General features: G+C 41.1%; 1 protein-coding gene across 1 annotated transcript in view; it reads left to right on the top strand.

Annotated features, from left to right (window-relative positions):
• HLF (hepatic leukemia factor) overlaps positions 1–25915 on the top strand; it is a 35326-nt gene that overhangs the window by 4151 nt on the left and 5260 nt on the right. Inside the window, exon 2 of the mRNA XM_010002764.1 lies at positions 975–1310. Coding sequence (XP_010001066.1) covers positions 975–1310 — 336 coding nt within the window. The remainder of the gene's footprint in view (positions 1–974; positions 1311–25915) is intronic.

A 25915-nucleotide genomic window follows, 5' to 3' on the forward strand; every position in this document is an offset into this window, starting at 1 on the left:
CAGGGGCTCCTTCCCGGCCTGAGGCAGGTCCTGGGGCGGCCCCGTCCTGCCCGTCCGTTACAAACCGTCCCGGTAATAGAAAAGGCACTTTTAAAAGGAGAAAGTTTCAGCTTGTTTGGAAAGATAAGCAGTACGGGTGTAGTTGCATCTTCTATTTCTAAGGAGTCGAGTGCACGTTAAAAACAGAAACCTGTGAAAGGTTTTTCCAGAGCCAAGACTTTGTGTCCGTAGCTTTCCCGAGTTTCATGGCAAAGCAGATCACAGGGTTTTACTGGGGCTGTTGGATGTGGTTAAAAATAAAATGTTAAGAAGGTGCGGTTGTTGATGGAAAGCCTTATTTTTGTAGTTAATATTCTTGCAAATCTTGTAGAGAAATCGGGTGTTTCCCTTCAAAATCGTGTAGTGAAATCACTAGATGTTGTAGAAATAAATGATTGGGAAGCATCACTTCAACTTTTTCTTGGCTTTGCTTCTACCTTTGAATTTTTCATTGGCACTTCTGCCATCAAAATGTCAGGCTTCACTGCTGTTATCAGTTGGTAACATGAAGAAGTACTGAACCGTGTAAAGACTAACAAGACTGGGACCTTAGTCTAGAAGTCTGACAGAATAATATATGGCAGGGATTTGAGATTAAGACTGTTCCTTTTCAAGAGAATACAGCAACATCTTCCAGTTTGCTTTAACTTCAATGCTCACTTTTAAGTGTGTTGAGTATTTATTGAAGCTGACATTCAAAATCATTAATGCAGTGGAATTGTTGTCTAAAAATAGAGGAAAATCTCATATATGTGGTTGGGCCCAGCAGAGGAGCTCGGATGCCACAACCCTTCAATTCTGTACCAAATAGTGAATCAAGAGAGTTATTTTGAGCATTTTTTGTTACAACTGAGTACAGCAGAAATAACTGAAATAGTAGTAGCTAATATTTTAATTATTTAGCTCTTAAATCTTTATTATGTGTTTTGTTTAAGCATTCGGTAAAGAAAAAGACAAAGAGAAGAAGTTAGATGATGACAGCACCAGTACCACAGTCCCTCAGTCAGCTTTCTTGGGTCCAACATTATGGGACAAGACACTGCCATACGATGGAGACACTTTCCAGTTGGAATACATGGACCTGGAAGAATTCCTCTCAGAAAATGGCATTCCACCCAGCCCAAACCAGCATGAGCATAGCCCACACCAGTCAGGTCTCCAGCAAGCTACCTCAGCATCACCTTCTGTCATGGACCTCAGCAGCAGGGCTTCTACTTCAGTCCATCCAGGCATGGTGTCGCAGAACTGCATGCAGAGCCCAGTCAGACCAGGTAAATCAGCCCTCAGAACTTCCCCTGGATTTTGGCATCAGCCCTCTCCAGTGTAAATCATTGCTTCTCCCCATATGATTAACAGGCAGCTTAGACAGGGCCAATATGATTGAAGTAATTCACACTCTAAAATATAAAAATAATAGGTGTAGTTATTGCTGAGTTGCTGTAGCAGGCATGTTACTTAACTTAAGTAAGGAAGCTGTGGGAATTCCAAGGAAACTTGCTTCTAGTCTTTTCCTCGTTGGTCGCACAGCTTTTAGCAGGTAAAAAAAGCCCACAGATGGAATAGTGATGTGCAGGTGCCATGGTATGAAATGAGGAGGGAGAAGGACTATGAAAGAGAATGTTCCTTTGACCAGTATTTAATGTGAAAACACAGGATTGGGTGATTATTTTGAAGTGAAAACTAAAAAGGAATCTTTCCGGTTTGAAGTGTCGGCCATAAGCTTATTCTCCACTGAGCAAAGTAAAACTTGCCACAGTACATGTGGCAGGAGCTAAATTTTGGAACTACATTATAATATTGCTTAAATTAGCATAGACTGAGTGTAGTGCTGACCTGAGTTGATGAAATACATCTATAGTCACTTTATCTGTAGGCAAAGAAAACATGGTGAAGGCCAGGTTCTGGTTGTAATGCATGGTTCAAACCCATCTGATGTCAGTGGAAGTCTTCTGACTGTGTGTTAGCACTTGGAATCATCCCTTCGGAGACACTGGTATGAATCCAGAATGAGTGTTCTGGCTTGACACCAGCATGGCTGAGATCACAGTCAGTGGAAGAGTGTCAACACTGAAGTTTGGAAAATACAGGGCTTTGCCCTTCTTTTTTTTTTCTTAAAGAAAAAAAAGACCAAGGGTGGCTGACTTCTTGTGCTTTTCTGCTCACACAAGTTTTGCTAGAGCAAAGTGTGCTGTTTGGAGCAGGAAACCACTCCTCTGCCTTCTGCTTGATCGTTTGCCACGCTCAGCGTGTGAAGTCATTGTCAGAATCATCTGATAAGGAGGCAAAATAAATAAAAAGGACAAAAGTGGTGGAGCAGAACGAAGTAGTCTCAAAATTCTGCAGTGTTTCTTTATCATTAAAAATAAATTAAACACCCCCCCAAAAAACAGCCTAAACCTGCCAGCAGTTTCTTTGGCCTTGAGTCGGAAGTGTGTGTTTGGTTGTGGATTTCATTTACTTACTTTTACTTTGTGCAGATTTAACTTTCTTTTGTATTTCAGTTCCAAGGTATTTCATAGTTAACAAATAACTTGTAAGGTTTTCCAAAGTGAAAATACATTTGGAATTGGCAAGAGCGGAATATAAAAAAACCCACACCTTTTTCTGAGCCAGTTTTTAAAAATAGTGCATATATGCTACCCCATTTTCTGTAGCATATGCATACATAAAATTAAAAGCAGATAATCTGTCCTCATTCTGCTTTTCAGAGGAGCCTGGTTATGAGCCAGCTTTTTAACGATCACCTGTCAGAATTTATTTGTAATCAGCTGTCTGCCTGACTTTTCAACTCATTGATTTGTTTGAGATTTTCCTCAGCAGTTTGCAGCTCAGGCTCCCAAACTTTTTGCACTAGAAAGTCTCTTCAATTTTTTTTTTAAAGTAGGAAAAGAAGTCCTTTCTCTTGGGGTAGGATTAAACATGTAAAGTTGCAGATACTTTTTCCCTGTGCCATCTTGCCTTAAGAATAATACAATTTTCTTCTAAAGCCTTTTTTTTTGTTTGTTAAAGGGAGCCCATCTCAATTTTTGAAAGTAATATTTTTCTCTCCGTTATTACAGATAGGTATTATGACTTTGCAGCAGTGTTACCACCAGGTTGTTGAAATTTCAATGTATCGTAATGTAAAAAAATCTTACTTTGACAATCTTTTTATAAGAGAAGATCATATTAGAGTTTAGCATTTGAGCAAAGTTTAAAATAAGAGTATGTGGTTAAAACCCCACATTTTCATAAGAAGAAAAATAAGCAATTAAGGTTGTAATGAAAGTGCCAAGGGAAATTTACTGCTTTGAAATACAAAAGTCCGGAGGTGACTGTTAAAATAATTCTAATGGAGCCTTAAGACATTTAAAGTAAATTTTTTAAACTACATGAAGAAAGGTGTGGTTTTTTAATTGGTCTGAGCTGCCACAGTCAGTATGCAGTCATTGTCAGAAATTAAACAACCCCTAAAACAGCCCATAGTATAAAGTATACGGTTTCAATAAAAATTAAAACTATGTGATGTTATTTTTAGGAAAACTGATTATTTTTTTTTTTTTAGAGGATAGTAATTCTAAAAACGTTTTGCTGTTATGTCCTCTGAATTTTGTCTGGTAATGGAGGCATGTTTGAGCTTGTGGACTCTGGCTGAAGGAAGGGTCAAGTCCTGTACTGCTTAATGTCCCTGCTTGAAGTGGCCCTGCAGCATTTAGCACCAGCAGATCACGTGCAGCTGCTCAGGACTCCTGTGCCTGTGTGTCCTGTGTCCAGGGAGGGTGTACACCTGCACGTGGAGCACCCTGAGTAGCACATGTACCTGCAGGGTGTGCCTCAGGCTCAAGGGGCTGGGGCAGAGTGCTGTAAGAAGATTTCATGTTGTGCGTGTGATGAAATGCAAGCCTTTAGCTGTCTTGAGAAGCTAATGGTGTTGCCCAAATAGACATTTTATACCATCTCTGGAAGAGATCTGGAACCCTGCGTTGGTGTTCTCTGGGAACTGTCATCAGGCTCAGCAAAGCAAACCTGACCTTGATGGCAAATGTGGCATTACAAAATCCTCACTGATTTTCTTGTTTAAAGGTAAAAAAATAGCAACAAAAAAAGGTTGCATACACATTTACCTTAATTCTGTGTTTCCAGTTGGAATGTCTGGTTGATGGAAAAATATTAAGGCTCACCAGTTTATCATGTGTTCTCCTGACCATAGCAAAGAATAAAGCAAGTACCTATTTTCCCATCAGTTCCTATATGGGGAATGTACAGGTAGCAAATATAGGTTTTCTTTGCAAGAGGAGGGACACAGGATAATGGCTGTTGCAAGATGGGAGTTTTGATTTATTTTAGCATTGGAGACCGTCATTAATTGTAAGATGTAGGCACATCTAAAACTTTCCTTTGCCTGTGTTGGATGCTGTTTAGCTGGTTGAAGTCAGTCTCCCTCAGAAAAACATATTCTGTAAAGCCAGCTTTTAAAGTTACTTGTTACTGCAAACACATTTTTTTTTCTGGTTCTTAATCTCTTGCAGACCTTGGGTTGTCTTTTGCCAGTTTTTTTGGTGGGACATAAATTTCCATTTAACTGCAGAGTCCTTTAGGGGAATGGGGAGTATTTGTAGCTGTTTGTATGTAAAGGGAGGTTCATATTTTGCAGTTGGTAGTTGCTTTTATTTGGCTCTTTTCCCTGTGAAGCCCTGAATTGGGAGAATGGGGCAGCTACTGTAAAGGGTTCAGAGTGAATTAGAGGTCAGAAACATCAGCTAAGTGTGCTGGAAGACCCTAATTAGAAGGTTTGGGGTTTTTTGTCGCCTAGATCTGAATTTCGTTTACCACCAAGACTTTTGAGCCAGTGCTGTGTCACAGGGATCCTGCTGACACAGTTATAGCCCATGTTTTGTTACTGCCATGCTCCTTAAGGAGAATAGGGCTGTCAGAGGCTTTGGGGAAAAAAAAATAAAAAATCCCTCATTCTTTGCGTTCCTGTGACAGTGGTTTTCAGTCTGTGTTGCCTTGGATGGCTGGGTGCCTTGGACTACTTGCAAAGGATCTGCCAAAGATTATTTAAGGAAAGAAAAAAAAGAAAAACAGGCTTTGTAATCTGTGGAAATACACAGTATCTGCAAATCTTCACTTTCAGTTTTAAAAAAATAAAATACTTAGGGGTACTGTAATCAAAAGGCTTAAAACAGTTTCCATTTGAAGTGTTCTTATACCTGCCACCCAATAACACACAGATTTTATTAAATGTTACAGGGGTGGGGTTTTTTTTATTTATTCAGCTGAGGTACTTCCTGTAGAGCCCAGTGCCCATTACCTCGTCCTTCTTGCACAGATCCTGAACAATAGTGATTGACACCCGGTGTGATTGGGTGGGTTTTGGCATTTTCTTGTAGCTGTTGTTTGTGATAGGCACGGCAACCAGCTGGGAGAGGTTTGTTCTTGCTCCATCCAGCCTCTCGGCTGCATGCTGGGGATGACTTGGTGAAGGGGCCAGCCCACAGAAGGGTGTGCGTGCAACACTCCCTTGATTGCAGCCGTCCTTCCCCTGTGTTTCTTAATGTGACCTCCTCTTCCAGCAGGAGCACAGCCTTTGTAGCGTGAAGAGCAGCATTCCCAGCAGCCAGCTTGTATGCGGAATCCTCTCCTAAGCTCTAATCGCTCTTTACGAGCAGCCAGTGGCTGGTGGGTGAGCCACAGCGTGAGCCCCCTTCTCTCAGAGCCGAAGGACTAAACCCTCCAGCACCAGGAGGAGCAGGGAATTTCCTGACCTTTGTTCTCCCACGTGAGGCCCTGGGAATGAGCGGCCGGTGGGAAGAGCTGCTGTGCACATTGACTCTCACGTGAGGCTGGGCTGGCGGTGCCTGCGGGACCATGTGCGGGGACACGCGGCGCTCCCTGTGCCTGCCCGGCTGCCACAGCCGCGCTGCGCTGCGTTCTGCATCAAAGCAAGATGCAAAGATACTCGGGCAAATATCAAAAATAGCCTGTCAGATGATGATGGGGGAAGTGCTGAATGCACAAGCCTGAATGCTGGGAGCAAGAACACTGTCTCCTTAAAGGGATCTACTTTTAATATTAACTGTTGCATGTTGATTATTGGTTAAATAATTGCCTGATGGCGTGAAACAACTTGAATTTAATTCAGAGTTCAAACAGTAAACAGCATGAAACACCTTGGGTTTTATGCGATGCTTTAAAAATATATCTGGCCTGACTCTCCAGTTCCTATCAGAAGTAGTGCTTTCCACACAAATAGAGCTACTTAAACAAGGGCTATCTGGTGGTGGGAAGAGGATACACAGAGGGAACAAGTAGACTTTGATTTTTCTCCTAGAAATAAATTTCAAAGATATCTCAGTGTCAAACTTGTTGAAATTACCTAGAAAAAGTACAGTGTCTTTTTTGGAGCCTTGCTTCTCATCTCTAAGTGTACCAGAGATTGATTGAATGATTCTCTAGTGCAGTGATCTGATTTTTAAGAAGCAAGTACACGCTGAAGTATTTCATAGAGCAGTGTGTTCTAGTTAAGAGTGAAGACCTCATCACAAGATGTACATGAAGAAGACAATGATATTATTAACATTATATTATATTGATATAACATTATATTGATATTATTGACATTATATTAGATAAAGCTACTAGGAAGCCCATTAAAGTGTTCAATCTCTACCTATTTATATGCCAGCAGACTGGCAGTTGTGGGAGCTGGCAGTGGCCAGATTCTGCCCAATTAATCTCAGCAATGAGTACTTTAGTCTTCACATGGTGTTACTGATTTCAGTATTGCTCAGCAGGCAAGCAGCTTGTTTACTGTTCTCCATCAACTCTTAGGTGGAGCAGTAAAATGTTACCATTCTCTCTCTCTCTCTCTCTTACAATTCATCCTTTTGAATATTTGAGGTTTTTTTCAGAGGGGTAACAATTCTTGTTGTATCACTGTAGTTTTCTCAGGGTGGAAGGACATAGTCATCATTGGTAAACAGGACATTTTAGGGCATTAGGAAATAAGAAGATTGGTTGGCTGGCAGTTCCAACTATTTAGTTGGAGCTATTTAGTATTTATATCACAAAAACATAATCGTAAGTTTCCTTTTCTGCAAGTCTGACTTTCATAACAAATAAAATACATTTTCAGTATTTTTTCTGAATTACACAGAAGATTCATCAGAAAAGAGTTCAATGAAGTTGCATTCAATAAAAAACTGGTTTGATATGTTCTACGTTAGGTAGATAATGAAAGCTCTGAAGAAAAAATTGAATGTGAAGTCTGCTCTAATGGTATAAGTTGTATGTCTGTATAAAAAAAATAAATGTAAAACGCACAAGTGTGAAAATGAACACATAAACATTTTGTAGCTTGTATGGCTTTTTTAATGAATACATGGGATTGAAGAAGCTGTCTATTTATAACAAAGCTGAATTTGGTCCTGAGAGCTTCAGGGCTAATGTGGGTAGAGCTACCACAGGTTGGTAAGGCAGCACATGTTGCAACATTTCATTTGAGTAGTTTTTTTTTCATTTGCTTTCTTTTCTACCTGGGCTCTCTATAGCACTTCAGCTTGGCATAATTGAGGTGCTATCCATCAAGTTTTAAAGGAATACAGGTTTTTGTTCCAACTTCTCACATTTCTGACATGCTCAAAACTGTTGTAGTTAGACTTCCCTGTCCCATTCTCTGAACTGGCTCTTGCCAGGGCTAAATTTGGCCCAGATTTTCATTGCACACCATCCAACACCATTGCTTAGCTTCTCTGATGTGGCATGCTCTTGCTGTGGGGTTCCCTGTTTAACTGAGAAAGCAGCTTTAGCTCTTCATCTTGCTGATAGTATTGTCTTGTTCAAATTATTTGCCATTTAATAAAAACAGACACTGAGGATCTTGAAGCTCTTACCTTGTGTTTTGATATGTGGCTGTTTGTAGGAGGGCATTAAAAATTCAAATTGTGTTAGGGTCCTAGAAAACTCAGGTTCTTATTAACTGGAACACAAACCTAGATTATTACTGAAACAAAATTTGACAGGGATGCACAGATTGATGTATTAGCATGCATTTATCACAGGCAGATGCTAGAGTGAACTAGCACTAGTTCACTAGTGATTCATCTGTATCAAAATGTTATCCTTAGGTATGTAATTATATAAGCAGAGGCAAAATAGATAACTTGTAAAAGATTTGTTGAGTGTGGAGAATGGCTTTTTAAAAAAAAAATAAATTATTTTCCAGTTAGCCTTAGGGAGCTCAGCTGGCTATGAATTCTTTGTTCTGGAACATGGCAGTGGACAATAGGTCAAAGATTAAGTAATTCATTGCAGAACTGGTTGGTACTCCTTAAATAAATAAATAGGGTTCTCCATCCATAGCAAGATCCATTATTTTGTGTGGCAATTATTGGATTTTAATTTTTTAAAAAAAAAAACACTTGCAAGGTTCTTTACTTAATTTTTTTATGTGAACATAGCTATATTTGAGGTGACCCAGTAATTTAGCAGTCATGGTACAGATGCAAGGACTCAAAACAGAAATGCAGTCTTGGTAGGCTCTGCCTGTAACTTGAGATTTTAAGGAGACAAGGAAGGAAACTGTAGATTGCTTTCTGAAAAACTGAAGGAAAAATAATCTGAAACTTGTGAACACAAAATACTCTGGCAGAATTCTGGTGGAGCAGTTGGGTTTTTTAGGACAGCAAAATTACAGAAATAATGGGACTAAACCTTCTTGTATAAGAGTATGTTACTCAGGGCTGCAGAATGTAAAACACAGGCTCAAAGTGAGAGGACTGCACTGAGAGGAAGTGACTTAAAGCAATTCAGTCATTTTAAAAACTCACTATTTCAACATTTGGAAGTGAGTCCTACTCAAGAAGTCTGTTTAAACAAGAGCTGTGTTCTTAGCTTCTAATGCTTAATAAGTAGGAGCTAAGCAGTCAAAACCAAATGCTGTTTCTCATCAAAACAGCAAGGGTTAAACTGACTTAATGTGAAGAACCCTGCAGCAATCAGACATACCACTGTTCTCTCTTTGTGCTGCATAGTGGAAATATAGATGTTAGTGACGTCTGTAATCCCTGTGGCCCCTTGTTGCAGTGTGGGATATTTGGCCATTTTACGTGTGTAACTCTTGCAGCTCTGTTGCTGACTGATAGGTGAGCACTGAGGTATTTTCTCTTTTTTTGGCCTCATTTCCTATAAAAACAAGCCATATGCAGTCATGCTAGGTGTATGTGGTCTTTTGCATGTTCCTACTTCATGATTTTTTATTATATTTGCTGATTTTTACCAAATGTGGCAAGGAAATTGTGATTCTGAATAATTGCATTCCTAAAATTTCATGAAAATAGATGAGTGGCTAGGAAAGGAATATGTTATTGAGCAGGAAGAGCTGTAATATATATGTGCATTTTCTACATCAGAGAATTTACATAAGACCTTTAAAATGTCTGATGTGTGTGAGATGCTTCTGGGAAAGCTGACACCCTTGAGGCACCATGAGATGTTGATTAACTTTGAGAAACTGATCTGCAAGAAACCGATTTAATTGGTTTAGTGTGTGTTGAGGGAGGGTGTCCCAAACTTTTTTCCACCATTATTCTTTTAAAATCCTCAGCTCCTGGAGTCTTGTGATTATGAGACCCCCAGGGTTTCATTTAAAAACAGAAGATAGGTAAGGTTTTTAGGCAAGATCTGGAGAGCACTAAACCAAGGCAGGGGAAAGATGTCAGTCATCTCCAAAGTTGAGCACAATTATTTTACCTAAAGCTTTCTTGAACTTTTATGCAATCTTGCTGTATCCTGTTCCTCTTGGGCCACAGAAGCACTTCAGTGCTGCTGCTCCATTTGAGTCAACCTTACAGTCAGCCAACTTCAAATCTGAGGGCTGTTATCAGAATTATTGCAGTGTCACATGTGGGCAAGTGTCCAGGTGACCCTGTGTATGTGTCTTGCCATTCATTCTTCACAGCGCCTTTTGGCTGGGGCGCTGCTCACAAAGCTGCCTTTTGTGGCTTGCTCTAATCAGCATAACTTTCCACTCTGCCACTGGGGTCTGGGGTGGAGATAGGTTAGAAGTGAATGAGAAAGGGGAGAGTGAGAGTGAGCTAAAAATGTTGAGGGATCAAAGAAGAAAAATAGGTCGTGGCAGGGTATGTATGATGGGAGGAGGACTGGGGGGAAGTACAAGCTAGGGGAAGATTTGTTTTCCTGTTGGCTTTTCAAAGTTGTGCAATTTAAGAATTGGATTAACCTGACACGACTTTGTTTTTCTGCCAGATTAGATATATTGAGTTTTCTTGGCATTGTGAATTGTACAGTACATTGTGTGCTGCAAATATGGGTGTGTCGGGGTAAAGCTGTAATGACACAACATGCAGGGTAATGCAGCAGTGCTGGGTGGATTCCCTTGCTCCTTTAGCATCCCATTGCCTGAACACCCATACTTGTTAGGGCATTTAGGGATCTGCTACAACCTCCTTTATGTTATGTTTCCAGCACAACACCAGGAAGTTTTGATACCCTTTGTGGTAAGGGAACACTTATCTGAGGCCTGAAAGTCCCCTTGGCCTGGCAATGGCTTAGCTGTATGAAGTGTCTTTAGCATGAACAGACACTCAAGAGTTTCTTCCTGCTCTGTCAGGATTAAGTTAGATAAAGATTGCTGGAAAATGTTGTTGCTCTTTTTTTTTTGTTTTGTTTTGCTTTTTTAAAAACTCTTCAGACAAGTAAGCTAAACTTCAGATGAGTAAAAAATTGGTGCAGATCTGCAGTAGCTGCAAGTGGTGACCTCGCTGCTGTTTGCAGGACAGCATGGCAGCATATGGATGGCAAAGTAAAATTTTCACACCAGCATATGTTTGTTCAGTGGATATTTTTTGTGTTGCATACATCCTGAGATAATTGAATTTCATGTATCTATTTTATATGTTGGGCTACCCCACGGAGTAGCCCTGTTCTCTCTGCTTACCACAGAGTGAGGGTGGAGTAATGACTGAGTTCCAGCTGAGGCAGTGTGACTAGGCAGCTCAATATAAGTGGTTGGAGTCGGAGCCCTGTTAAGCTGGGCGATCACTGCTCTGAAGACAGTAAAGAGTGGGCAGACTTTGGAAAGCACCATTGTTTAAATTCCCACTCTCCATTTCCAGACTTCTCCGGGGGCCGCAGCCACCCAAGTAGGTTAGTCACAGGGACTGACTATAGTATGGCCTTTTGTCACCAGCTGTCTATGCCCTCCGTATAAATACATGTACGCTGAAAAATGAATAATTAATTCCTCTGCCTGTAGTGAAGATTCTTCTCTTGGAAGAGAAAAACATAAAGAACAGGTAAGGTTAGATACCAAGATTCTGTTATGTTCCTTAGCCATTTGTTGTTACACCACCTTTCTCTAATTCTCTTAGAGAAAAACAGTGGGGCTTGCTCCTTAGATGAAGGTTTTTCTGTGGTGGAAGTAGCCCGGTGTTGAGCTAGTTTTTGTGAGTAACACAAATAGAGTGAAATGGATCAGGAGGTTGACCTTGTGAATGAGAGAATTAGTAAAGAGTGCAGCATATTAAAAGTTAACCTGCATGTCAACTTTTTGAAGAGGTTAAGCCACAAGACAGTTACAAAAGTTGGACAGCTGCGGTTTGGGTGTTTACTTGATACACCATAGCTGTTGTTGTCTCAGCACTTAAAAAAACAGGGCATGGATTGTCCAGACTCTTGAGACCTGACATTCATGCATCTGTAATCACATGGCGGCTCTCAGAAAGGCTGATCTTTCTGTTGGACTGGTCTCATCACCAGGTTTAGGAAACACTTTTTCAAACTCTTCTTATCTGTTCAGTTTTCTCAGTGCGACATGGCTAAAGTCATTGTTGGAAATTGTGGTAGTTTCTGTCTGGAAGCTGTTCTGAACACGTGAAAAGAAATCATTAGGCAAATAGAAGGAAAAGAACTGGAGGTGTAATTGTCAACTCTCGTGATCTCTCTGGTTTCACCAGTTGCTGCATGTGTCTAGGTAATCAATTTATTGCTGTTAAAAAGTAAACATATCTCACATTTCTTAGATACTCTCATGACTGTTTCATCTGAGTTGCTCTTATCTGTAGCAGGGATGTACTTTTGAGGTCTTGCATTTGGAGGGTTTTTCTGTCTGCTTCTACATGTAACATACTCTCAAGAGTCACGTGCACCTCTGATGCTGACCAGGGATGCCGTTTGCCTAAGTCAGTTATTTTAAAACATTATTATCACTACTGAGAAAATATAGTATCATGAGGGTAGCTTTTATCCCATTAGACCCTGCATGTTTTTTCAGATTTTATCCTTTAGCCAAATTCTGTCTCAGGCCACGAATGTTACTCTGTGTTCAGTAGTGCTTCTTGGTGCCTGTTTTAAGTAGTGTCAGCAAAATCTGAGACATAGGGGATGTATCCACCAGCAGAGTGGGATGGCCCTTCCTGTACTAGGCCACATCCTGAGAGGCTGAGTACTTTTAATTCTCCGAAATATGGAATATGAAGTCATTCAGTGTTACACATTTTTGAGCCACTGATGGAAAGCCCTCATAATCCTCTACAATGAAGAACTTCCAGTGCTTTTTCTGAATCAGGTCCTTTCAGGGTCTCCATTCTTGAAGGAGCTGATGGTGTATAACTGCTGTGAAAATCCAGGTGAAATCCTAGTGCTCAGCACCATTGCCAAATGTGCTCAGCTCTACAAACCCTGTCAACACCTTGTTAAAATACAGCACTGCCAGCACCAGTGCTTAAGCAAAGCCCTGGCTGCTTTCTGGGCTGTCCTTCATGCAATAGCCCATGGCTTGTTGTTTCCAGCTTTCTCACGTTTGCCCGGAGCCGCTGGTGTGTACAGTCTGAAGATCACATTTAACCACCACAAGGAAATCAGCTTGGCCCGACAGACTTCTTCATCACGTGGCTGAGAATGTGCTCACTCTGTTCTGCCAGACTATGGCTAGCTGAGCAAAATACAGTGAAGGTCTGGGCTTCTGGCCAAGCTTTTATTTCAGTTTGGAGCTTACAGCCACATATTTGCTGTTTGGCAGGACATCCACTGGGGTATATTTGGATAGTAATCTAGCATTGTTTTGCTGCTTTTTTCTTTTTTTCTTTTTTTTTTTTTTAATGCACACAGATAGTATAATCCCAATGCTTACTTTGGACACTCTATACAAGATTTCTCAGTGTGCACCGTTATGTATGTGCACTCTACTTGTAGCCATGACCTTTGATAAATGTAAGTCAAAGCAATTAACTTTCTTTTATTGAAGAATTCTGGTTATCCTACTCTTTGCCCCCCTGTGTGCCGATAACGGAGCTATGTTGTTACTCTTTCCAAGATCAAAAGCTTCACTAGGGTTTGATTGAAGTCCAATTATGGAAGGAAGTAGCTGTGCTGGAGCTCTGAAAATAGCAATAATTGTTAAAATAATAATGTGTGTCCTTGTGTGTCTTTATAATCTTTAAGAATTCTTTTGGGGGGAAGAGGGTGGCTTTCCTCTAGTTTTAAAATGAAAATATTAGCAAATGTCTTGGGAAAACAGGAGTGTGCTGTTAGAAGAGCAGGTTTTCCTCTGAGTTTCTTACCTCAACTCTGTTCCCCACCCCAAGCTTGCCTTCCTCTGAAATGTTTTGTGTGCAGCCTGACTCATGTAGGAAAATAAAACTGGGTTTGATTTTTTTAAACTGTATGGGAGGGTTTGGGTTTGGGGGCATAAATGCTTTATGATGCAAATTTATGTATTTCTCTGTAAAACAAAAATGGGCTTTTCAAAATACAGCCTGTTTTGGAAAGTTGGCTCTGGGTTCTAGACCCCAGCATCTCTGAGGGCACCCATGTATGAAAAAATGGTACCAAAAGACATAATCCCTGGGGAGGGGATACAGAACATAAGCACAAGCAGTAGTAGTATTTGAGGAGCAGTTCCTGCTTTTTTATGAAGGGACACCTCTCTTGAAATAGGGTTGTTGGTGATGGTTGGTTGGTTTGTTTTATGTGGACAGTGCTGAGTCTGGAAGTCTGTTTTTGCAGTAACTTTCTCAGACTCTTTGAGCTGTGTCTGAGCAGATGAGTACTGACAAAAGCTGAAATACTTTTCCCTAATCTGTACGTTGTTCTTTAGGATGTAAATTTACAGTTGCCTTCTCTTAAGTCTTCCCTGCATCCTCAGAGAGAACCTGGTGGGAAGGGAGGGAGACTCTTGCCTGCAGTTGACTGACAGAGCTTCAGGAAGGGAGAGCTTGGTTCTTGTGTTAGACCCCAGTGTGTATGAATGTACATTTTTCAGTTGCAGTGTTTGGTTAATTGAAACATCAAGGTCAGTAAATAGAAATTAAGATGATAATATGGACAGTGCAAAGTAAATATTTTCCAGTATTTTGTACTGATGGCTATAGCTGCTGCTTTGGTGATTAGACAGTTGTGACTGATTTGAATGTTTAGCAAGATTTTTACCAGGGTTTGTAATTTTTATTATTTTTTTTTAACTCAATGCTTGCACACACATCTGATATAGTGCAAGATAATCCTTGTATGAAGATCAACCCTCATGTACTTTCTTTTTAGGCAACTGGACTCAAAATCACTAACTACTGCAGTAACATCTTGGCATTATAGATAAATGGTATCAAGTGATAAGCCTAGAAGATTCTACAAATCCAGAAACCCTTTGATTTTTCACATGAACCTTCAGGACTATTAATTTTCTTAGCCCCTTAAATTACTAGGTCAGAACCTGTTATTTATTGTTTTGAATCTTACTATTTTGCTCTCTCAATTGCATTGAGAACTGTTGAGTATTTCCTCATTCACTTAAACATTTTTAAAATATTATTAATTATGCTGACCACGAGGCAGTTTTATGTATATAGCAACTGTAAAATACTCTGCCTAAAATAGTTCGGTTCCCTGCTTTTACCGGGTTTGGATGGATCTTTGGTAAACAAACTGCTTCATTGCCCTCTGGAAATTCTAGTTCTCAAAAAAAACAACCTTAGCAAGGGGTACCCTGTTGGTTTGGCGCAAAGATGTTTATAGAGTTGTCAGCTTTAGCCACTCTTGGAAACAGCCTTCCCTGATCTCTAGGAGCTGCTGAAACTCATCAAGCGAGTTCCTGCTAACCAATTACCCAGTTAAGCAGAAAGAGGAAAGGCAATTCTCTTGCCTCTTTATTTTCCTAAGTTTAACCCATTCTTCTCCAAGCTTCAGCAATTGTGGACGTTCGTGACACTGAACTAACAGCAAAGTAAGAAGGAAGAGGGTTGGAGTGGGTCTCCGATCTTGCAAATAGTGATCTCTGTGTTAGAGTGGATCTCTCCAGTGGGCAGAGACGTGTGGTTTCCAGCATAAATCTAGAGCACTCTCATTCTTAGCTGAGTCCTACCAGCCTCCTTCACCTAGTGTATTGTCTTGTGTTTTAACAAACTCCTTTAAAAAAAAAAAATCTCCCCCTCCAATCAAACCCCTCCCCATCCCAAACCCAGTAATGAATGTTGTGTTGCTGCCAGAGCAAATTTGTTGTTTCCCAAAGACTCCCTACTGTGTCTTAGTTGGAAGGCTTAAATCACTTGCATAAGAAGTGCTGTGGATAATATAAAAAAAGCTCTTTCTAGTAGAGCTCTGGTTTTCACTGCATATTATAAGAATAAATAAATGCTCAGATGATACCAGACAGCTGGGCTGTTCACATCTGATTGTCTTCTACATCTACATTGATTTTTAAGACAGGGCATGTGCATAATTATTTTAATGGCTATCAATACCAGACATGTTTGTGGAATTCAGAGTGATTGTCAAGTGACACTGCAGTTGTCAAACAAAGAGTTTTGCTCACGATTACTGGAAATAGTAAATGAATGGGTGGGATAAGGTGAAAAGATATTCTCAATTCCAGTAGAAAACAAGAGGATTAAGTGACTGTCCTGACTGCCATAAGAAATAATACCTTGGAGAATACTTTTCTTTTTTCCTTCCAACTACCTGCCCTAAGGAATGGGTTCCCTGAGCAGCAGGATCTGTGGGATTTCTGATGTGTAAGGAGGCTCCTGCAGCCTTTCTTCAGCCAGGGAGTTAAGAGCTTCTTTCATTTACATTGTTCTCACAAAGCTTGTTAGTAATACATGTGGATACCTCTCTGCCAAATGGATGTGAAATTGAGCAACAGTTTCAAAAATTGTTGGGAGGAGGCTAGACAGACATGTGGACAGCATGATTGCATGAAACTCATTTCTTTAGGAAACTGGGCTAGAAAATGACTGCACTGAAATTAAGCTTGCCAAGTCATTGGAAGACCTGAAAGGCCACTTGGTATCTTAACTGTGTGCATAACTTTTAACTGGGTACACAAGGCAGAGTTCTTGCCCATAGGTAGGATCCATTTAGGTAGATTTCCATCTGCCCAGGACCTGTCTTGTAGAAATGAAGTGTAATTTGGTGACTGTGTTGATTGTTTTGAAAGTAACTGGAAATGTTTAGGAAGAAGCAGATACAAGTACTTCCCATCTTAGGCTGTGGCAGAGCTTGATCCTGTAGCTTGAGCTGTGCTAGCAGCTGAATCGTCCATGCAGTACCCTTTGACTATAGACAGGGCTTGCTCTAGTTTCTTGAGTAGCCTGAGGGTGTAACTGAGTATTTACTGCTGTTCCATATTGTTTTGTTTTTATTTTAAGAGAAGGTCTGTGAGTGCATGAGTTGGAATGCATGTTAATAACAAAATTTTAATAGAGCCTTTCTGTCATCAGGATTTTATTGAGTTTTGCTTGTGCATTGAGTCCTTTAAGACCTTATCTAGCAAAATGGAGGCAAAGGAGGTAGAGTTTCTGGGTTACTGAGTAAGAGAGTTGCAAAGCCAGGTGACCACTTCATCCCTAGCAGCTAGGACAAACTTTCTGATACAGGGAAAGATGGGTTGGGACTTCTGCTTCGGTAGATGTGTTTTCCAGGCTGTAGGTCAAGTGAGTGAGGTACATGAGTTGAATGGCAGGTTGTGTGGGGTGGATAGGCAGCATCCTCTAAGCTGGGTGTGAATTGTGTGGAAAGTATGTACATAAATGGCCTGGGCATGAGGAAGTAAGATTTTCTTTTTTCACCTGTGACTAGATTAGTTACTTCTGGTGAAGTGCACCAGAACACAGGGTTAACTTCTGTAGAAATAACACATTAAAGGTGGCATGAAGCATCTTTATCATGAGACCAGCTCTTAATTTATTTCTGAATCTCTGGAGCACCATATATCTAGTCAGAGTCATTTTCTTTATTCCTTCTGCATTGGTAAAAGGAGAACAAATAAAAATGTTCTGTAAGCTTTGCTACATTTTTAAAAAATATCATTTCTACGGCACAACTCTATTTCATGTGATTTTTTTTTTTTCCAAAATATAGAGGACTTTAGAACAGAAGAAGAAAAACAGTGTATCTGAGTTTAAGATAAAATAAGATGATCTCTGTGACAGAGACAGCAGAAATGATGTGATATGACAGTTGCTGTAGCAACACCACCTACCTCATGAAAATCAGAGTTAATAGGAGTGTAAAAGGTAAAGCCCACATCATTTTCCAAGCCTATGAATTGTTGCTGCCCTCAGCTTGCAGTGCTTTCCAACTCTCCAGTGTTTCTCCTTTCTTCTGGGCACAGAAACACCTTTTTCTGCACAGCCAACTTCTGCAGACCCGATCCTGCGTTTGACAGGGCCACATAATGGGAGTTCTGTAGGAACAGTGAAACCTGCAGTGTCTTTGTCTGTGCGTGACCTGGTGTGTAAGAGAAAAATTAACACAAAGGATTGTGTTTTGTCCTGTCCTCCCTGCAAATGCTCTCTGTTTGGACAACAAAATACTGTAAGACCTAAGCTGTCTCACGGGCATCCCCTATAGAGAATGGGATGACTGCCACTGGCAAAAAGAAGCCAGACCAGTCAATTTATTTCTGTGAGTAGCTAGTTTTAGTAAAGCACTGTTGTATTCAATATAAACTGTTAAGTATTGCAGAGACTGAAGGTGTCATCCTTCTCAGATAACCCTGAAATAGTGATTTTTCATACCAGTGATAGTTTGCCTGTTTTTAAACAGAGTGATGCTGAGCTCGTTCTCTGGCTGCTGTCAAGTATTGAGCAGAATTTACTGTATTCAAAGGGGGTAGAAGGGTCTTCCTTAACACAACATTTCAGTGCCAAGGCATTGTTTGAAAGTTATTTTGTATGTTAGGTTCAACTAATTTTGAAATTTGGAGCTATGGTTATGGAAGAGAAAGATTGTATTAAAAATACAGTTACTGTAAATGAGGCTGCTGCTGGCTTGCTCTTAATTATTTCACTGTACAGGGTCCTCTACATTTATGCATATTTATGACATGCAGATGTATGTCTAAATCTCCTATATGCAGGGAATTGGTAAGTCATTTCCCTGTTCATGTTGGCCTCAAGGTATTGATATTTTAATTTTTAATATATTTCATTTATTGGTGATACTTTTATCATTGATTAGCAGCAGAGAGCCATGCTGTGTGTGATGTCAAAAGTAAAATCTCTGTTACTTGTGAATTAGGGAAAAGAATTTGAAAAAAATGGCAGTCAAGCTGGGTTTCACTAATCCGTTTTGTTGACATGCCTCCCGAAGGAATCACGATAATGCACTGCTCAATAGATGAAAATCTGTTTGACTTTTGTGTCCTGGGGCATTTTAATTTAATTTTCTACATAGTTCAAAATCTTTACATGCCCTGCATACTGGTTGTATTCAAAACATGCATACGTAGTGTGTTCAGAGAGTCAGTTCAGGGCCATGGACGGTTCACAGAGGAGGTCACAAGAAGGAAAATAGGTATTAGGAATCCAGGATTTCCTTAAGAAATACTCCATTGCCAATGTTTTCACTGCTGCTATTTTTAAAAGAAAAAAACATAATTTTGGTGTGTGATGCTTTTTCTGGTCACTTTTCCTTGAGATTTTTTTCTGTGTCTGCAGTTTTTAGGTATAGAAATCCCTGCAGGCATGAATTCGGCTTTGGAGACTTCTCAGCACAGAAGGTTCTTGCCACTCTCTGGTACCATGTGACTCTCTTAAGCTTCGACGTGAATTTATAAGACGGTGTCTTGCCCAGTGTTTAGTGTCATCATTTCTTTTAAGCAGAGTTGCTTTTTCTAGTTCTTGGTTTTTTCTGTGTTTGATGTGCCACAAAACCCCGTATTTCGCAGCGGCTGTGAAGAAGCAGCTAGGGACACACAGGGAACCTCTGCATGCAACACTGTTTTCCTGGAATTTTCCCTGAGCTGCAGTTACACGCTCCTTTCCTTCTCTGACCCATTTTCCAGACTACCCGGGAGTGATGCATTTATATGCTTTGTAAATGAAGAGAAATATATAGGTAGAGAAAAAGATAAAACCACACATCCTTGTGCTTTTTTCATGTGTGCTCATTGGGAATAAAACTAGTATGTAAAAGTAAATTAGACCTTTGCAGTTACTGGGCTGTCACAAACCAAATACAAGTTTTGGGGTTTTGCTGTTTTACTTTTTTTCCAAAACATGTTAGAGGGTCCTAATTTGAGTCGAAGAAAAACAGAAATATACGGAGGCTTACCTAGAAGGTTATGGGAGCAGTGTGTCCTCATTCTGGCATCTCTACTTCTTAAAATGGAATTATTTTTCTTAAAATCATTCTCTATAAAAGCATCAGTTTAGTTTTGTCACATACTTTTAGTGAACCAAAAAATTAAAAAGTAAATTAAAACCCTGCCTCAAGAGAGAGTTCAGATTCACGTGTCCACAACAGATCAAAAGAGAAGGCAAGATTTTCAAGTTCTTGTAACTCTGCCCAGTGACCCCTTTTTCTTAAGGGATATATTCAGAGAGCAGCTGATATCATCTGTTGTGTGTCTCACAGGCTTGCCATTAGCTACTGATTGGGAGCTAGAGGAAACGTGCCTGTTTTCCATGCCAGTTGAAATCTCACTCACCTGTGTTTAGATAACACGCCCAAGCAAGATGGGCTTGGGTACCAGAACTGGGTAATAGATACATGAGTCATGGGTGGCAGATGCTGTCAGAATTACACGGTGGCTTTTTGCAAGACCTGTTTACTGGCTGAGAGTGTACTGTCATGGATGTTCATTAGCCAAATAAATAGAACAATGTGAGAGGAGCTTAGTTGATCTGAAGTCTTGCAGAGCACGTTGGCAGTGGCATGAACCCATCTTGAGGACAAGTGTTGTCTTTGTTTTAAGTGGTGTTCCACGTGCATGTGTATTTATGGATGACATGTGAGGCTGTTATCTAAAGCACTGGTTTTATCTAAAATCTACTGTTTGAGCTTGGTTTATTAAAGCTGGGAATATAATTGTCCAAGGAAAGACAAATGGATCTTTTTGTCTCCTGACAATTCTGATGTTTCTCTGGAACTTTCCCTGTGAGAAAAGAAAGAAGAATTGTACTTTTTGAGGACCCCTACTATATGTGAATGACCAATTAATGCAAATACACACAGGCCAAAAGATGGTATGAAGCTGCCATGCACCGAGAATATCAGCATCTTGAAGTGAAATGTGCTTCTAAGCCAGGTGTAAATTGAAGTGAAATAACCTGCCTGAATGTTCTTCCCTACAGCTTCTCTTCAGGCTCTGTCCCCACTGAATGCCACCTTGGTCTATCTTTGTAAGGAAAGTAGCATCCTACAAAAAATCAGGCATTTAAGAGGGCCTGTGAATTTCATGCTTTTCAAGAATTTTAAAATCCCTGTGCACTGTTCTAGGAGCAGGTACACACAGTTCATGTGTGTAGTGCTTCTGCAAGGGGAATGTTCAGAACAGGAACAATTACCTTCAGGCATCTTGGAGGGGCTAGTTTTCGAGGAAAAGTTTGATTTCCTGGTAGCTTTTAGAAATGGGGCCTTACTGAGCTGAGTACTGCCTTCACACAGGCTACATGGGGGGTAAGGTTTTCAGGGTATGGATCTTACAGAAAAGTCTTGTAGATGTTTTGAATGCAGAGGTCAGACCAGCTCTAGGTTGAATCAGGGATGTATCAGGAAGGAAGCTGTTGTCTGTAGGATCTTGTATTTTGACCTCATTCACTGCAGATGTGAGAGGATGTGAGGAACAGCAGCAGGAGAAGGGAAAATCTGGCAGGAAGAACAGAAGACAATTTTGCCATCAAGTTTCAGCAGAATTCTGAGCAAATAACTTGCTTATGTGAGCTTGTCACACTGTGTGTTTGTTTCCCTTTTTGTGAGGAGCACAGTTGGGTACCTTGGGTGACCCTCACTGGTGTCAGTGTTCAGCCCCCAACCTATGACAGAAGGCAATGAGATGTGAAATGACTAAAATGTTAGTTAAGCTGAGAGGCTGGCTGCATACTCTAGATTTAAAATGTCTGTGTCTTTGTCTTCACCTGCAAAGAGGAAGAAGCACTGCCTTTCATGAGAGTCTTGTCATTTTAAAAACAGATTGTAAAGATAACACGAATTTTCTCATGCGCCAACCCTGCACAGGCACACTGGAGATTAGTGGGAATGGACCTGACAGTGACCCAGAGCATCCTGCAACTTGGGCTGAGGAGGGGAGGACAACTTACTCTGGCTGCAAGGAGCTGAAGGGGGACAGGGCCCTTTGCCAGCTCCCTTCACTGTTTGCTGATGGCAGGGGATCTGTGGGAATCAGGAGTCTGGAGCTGTGCATGTACCATCAGCACAGGCTTTCTCCTGCCCTGCTGCCTTCAAGGATGCTCTTCTACTGAATGTGTTCATCCCAGCCTTTGCTGAAGTAGCCTTCCTGTTCCAGGCTCTCCCCCTCTCTTCTTTGACTTCCAGTCCCCCTTTTCTTCACCTTCTTCACCTTCTTCATCTCCTCTCAGCTGTGAGTCCTAATCACTTACTAGCCTTAGCTTGCACACAGTAGATTTTTAAGAAGGTAAAATAAAGGGAAAATGAATTGATGCAGGAGCTGCCCTCTCTTCCAGTTCAGTGAAAAATTTGCCAGAAATTTTTAACAGATTCAAAACAAAGTATGTTTTCTGAACTTTTTTTTGGAAACTGTAGGACTCTTTTGGCAGAAATATAATTGGAGCATACAAATCCAAACAGAATGGTTGAAATCTGGCAAAGGTCTAAGGAACTGAAGACAGCATCCTCTAATGGGAAGTGTCAGACAATCTTAGTAAGACTACCAGTCCTGCCTGTAATAATACTGTAGAGGCCCAGAGCGGGAGGCACACCATGCTTAGGGGAAATGACAATTCTTTTATAATTAAATACACAAGATTTGTAAACAATGCTGCTATCTTTTAAAAGTACATGTTTGAAAAACACTTCTATGGGCCAGTTCTTTTAGTGTATGTTAGCAGTGAATATGTTGTGGTTGCACTGAGGTAAGATCCTTCTTTCCACAGTAAGTGTTTGCAGTCACCCCATGTTCAACAGCACTGAGATTGTGTAAGTTAAGAGGTAGAGGAATGTCTGTGCCAGGTTAGAGCCCTGGTCAAAATACCCTAATCTCCTGCTTTGGAAGAAAATAAATACTCTTGTAGTAACTGCTTGCATAAATACATCCAGTGGTGAAGTGTCTTTACCCCCTGGCAGAGAGTGGTTGGTTTTGTCCTGCCCCGTGAGGGCTCAAAGATCATACAGTGTGGCTTGTCATTCCTTTTAGTGTTCGTAGAGATTGTGGTCTTACTATCCATGTAATTGTTTCAGTTTCTGGAAGACACTAAAATACTAATAGTAGAGAAATTAGATGATGTTTATATTGTAACTGAGGAATTATAATCTGACGAGACTGTCCTTCGATAAATCTTGGCCTTCAGAATACTCCTTTTACTTTTCTGTTTGTGGGGATTTTTGCCTGTCTCGACTCTTGCACACTGCCTTGTGTTCTGCATTGAGGGAGCTTTTCCTGGAGGCTGGAGGGGTTAATGCAGAAATAGATGACAGATTAGTCTGGGACAGGCTGTGATTTGGACTCGGAGAACTATCTCAAATAACTGGCCAGGCACCAAGAATATAGACAATTTGGAAAGCCTATCAGCAGAGCAGTGGGGTCCTCTGGAGCAGCTCTGGATGAGGATTATGTCAATTTAACTGCAGTACCATGACATACCCACAGTGCCTTTAGTTTGTATAAGGAAAATTTATTAGCAAACACATTTTGTCTCTGGGATACGAATACATTGAATGAGAAACTCCTCTTTTCTTTCCCTCCAACATATGTGTAAAAAATAGAGGAAAATATTTTGATTAAAACATTTCCCCTCCCTTTTTTTTTCTTCTTTTTTTTTTCTTGTTGCTGTTCTCCAGCCAGCTGTTGAGCTGATGAAAAGCCTGGAAGGGCTGCTAGAATGGAGATTTTCTGAAAATCCAGGCACATTTCTATGGGAGTTGAATGATTCAAAATTGAGTTCCACATAATTGGAAATCTCTTGCAATACAAATGAGAAGTCTGTCGAGCAGTGGTGCAGTTGAAGAGGTTATTTCTGCTTTACCTCTCCTGGGCACAGCTGGTAGGAGGGATATTTCAAAAGGGAGAAATTAAGAATCAGGATACAATGATTGAGCTACCCACACACAGAATCTTAGGGGTTGGAAGGGACCTCGAAACATCATCTAGTCCAGCCCCACTGCCAGAGCACATCTGTACCTAGAGCACATCACACAGGAAGGTGTCCAGGTGGGTTTTGAATGTCTCCAGCGAAGGAGACTCCACAACCTCTCTGGGCAGCCTGTTCCAGTGCTCTGCCACTTGATCAGCAGATCAGCATTTTGGTTTTTTTAGGTATATAAAACTCTTATTGTGCTTTTTACCAGCTGCTTGGTGACCTAGATGAGACAAGTGACTGGCCTAAGTCCATTTCTCTTTGAACAAGGGAACCACACTGAAAATATTGCCATTACATTGGACTTCCTCACTGGCAGCCTCTGCTGGGAGGAGGAGGCCTGGAAGGGTTAGAACAGCCAACTTTCTTTCAAGTCCTTCTTTCTGGAAAATTTTCCACTATTGCTAATGTCTTCCAGAACACCACCAAGAGCATTAGCAAAGGCAAGATGCTGGGGCAGCTGTAATTGCTGGGGTTGTCAAAACCTGCTAATTTCATTGCCTGGAGACACCTGGAGCTGTGTCTGTCCTGGCATATTTGGTGTTGCTTCAGTGGAGCTCTACAAGTGGGAAAGTCTCCAGACTAAAGGCCAGAGTTGACATAGTTGTGGTCTCTCCAGATCATGGTTGAGACACATCACTAGGGTGGTATGAGGGGAAGTTTCCATTAACCATTGTTCCCAGCTTCCATCCACCACTGTTGAGTTCTACAGCTGGATTTCCAAAAGAGCTTAATGCTCAAGAGCTCTCATTTCAGCAACTTAAATAGAGGGGCCAAGTTCTTTCCAAAATACTTGGCAATCATCAGCCCCCACTGAGAACAAAGCTAAGCACATTAAACAGCCCAGCCACTTCACTGCTGGGAGAATTTGGGTGCTGTTGTGAGCACAGAGTGTTTAAATAATACAGAGACTGGCAACAAAGGCATCTGGCTCCTGATGCTGAGCAGCAAGGTGCTTTACCTTGGCGTGGCCTGGACAGCTGGTGGTGCAGGCTTCCTCCTTGGCTGATTCCTTCTGCATCACAGTCTCTGACCAGCTCTGTCTCTGGATGTTGTGACAGCTGTGAAGCTTGCTGATGTGAGGATGAGTTGGCTGCTGGGCACATGATGTTCAGATTGCTGTGCTTATTTGACCTGCCTCTGATTGCAAGGAATTTAGTGCATAAAAATAACACCCTAAACACATTTGGCAGAAGGATGCACAGCTGAAGTGCTGTGCACACATGGGGAGAGGAGCTTGGAGAGCCATGTAATGTGAGGCCACGTACTGTCCTCCTGCAGGAAGAGCAGTGGCAAGTCCAGTACAGCCCATGCTGTTATCTTGGGTCACGACTTCCAGCCCCACATGGATGTGATGGCCATTAGCCAGTAAACTAATGAAGACAGGTTCCTGGCTTGTACTACTGGCAAAACTTGATTGAATAAAAAGATACCAAGTGCCAGGAGTTGCCTAAGGTAAAGTGCTGGACAAGGAAACACTGGCTTTTCTGCCTGGCATTTTAGACTCCCTTCTTAACTTTGTTGCCCTCAGTGGAGTTCTGGTCATTTGAAGGATTGTGAGGGAACAGGGAGTCAGCCTGCATAGACTGGTAGAGGTGGGAGTGCAATGGGAGTGTAGAAATATCTTAGAGGGCAATAGTTCTTTGTGCTCTGGGTGGTAATGTTTGGTTGTGTGCATGGCTTGTTCAGGCTTTGCATTAGTGAACAGCATTCACCTTGGGTGAGCTTAGTGTTGGCACCAGGGACATCTGGTGTTTGGTGAAGGAGCAGATCTGCAGTGGTGAGAGCATCTTCAACCAGGGGAAATGAAATGAGGCAGGATCTGGGTTGGTACAGGAGATGTTGCCCGTTGCTGCTGCACTGGCAGGATGCAGTGTCTCCTTTCCCCTGTTTGAAAGGAGCATTTTTGCCCTTTCCTTTTTCAGAGAGATGCTATAACATTTCTTGAGGTAACTGATTACAAAGCTCATGGAATTGTGTAATATGCACGCTATAGATAAATGATAATGTCTAAACTGATACCGTGTATCTAGGATGTCAGCAATATTTAAATACAGGGTCTTTTGTTTAGGGCAGAGAGTGAGGGCAGATTTCACAACCCACCTGACTTTTAGAAACACCCTACATGCTCACCAGAAATACTATAGAAGTATCCAGAGCTGGAATTGTGCTTCATTTGTGTATGTATGACAGAATTTGCAAGGTTTGTATGTGCATGTGTCTGCACATTTGTCTGCATTAAAAAATGCACCTGGCCGCTCTGGTACAAGTGCACTCCCATCAGAGGCAGCTTGTAATCCTTGCAGTAAGCCTGTCCCTGCTGC

This window comes from Chaetura pelagica, unplaced genomic scaffold (assembly GCF_000747805.2).
Source record: "Chaetura pelagica isolate M959 unplaced genomic scaffold, ChaPel_1.0 scaffold47, whole genome shotgun sequence".
NCBI lineage: Eukaryota > Metazoa > Chordata > Aves > Apodiformes > Apodidae > Chaetura > Chaetura pelagica.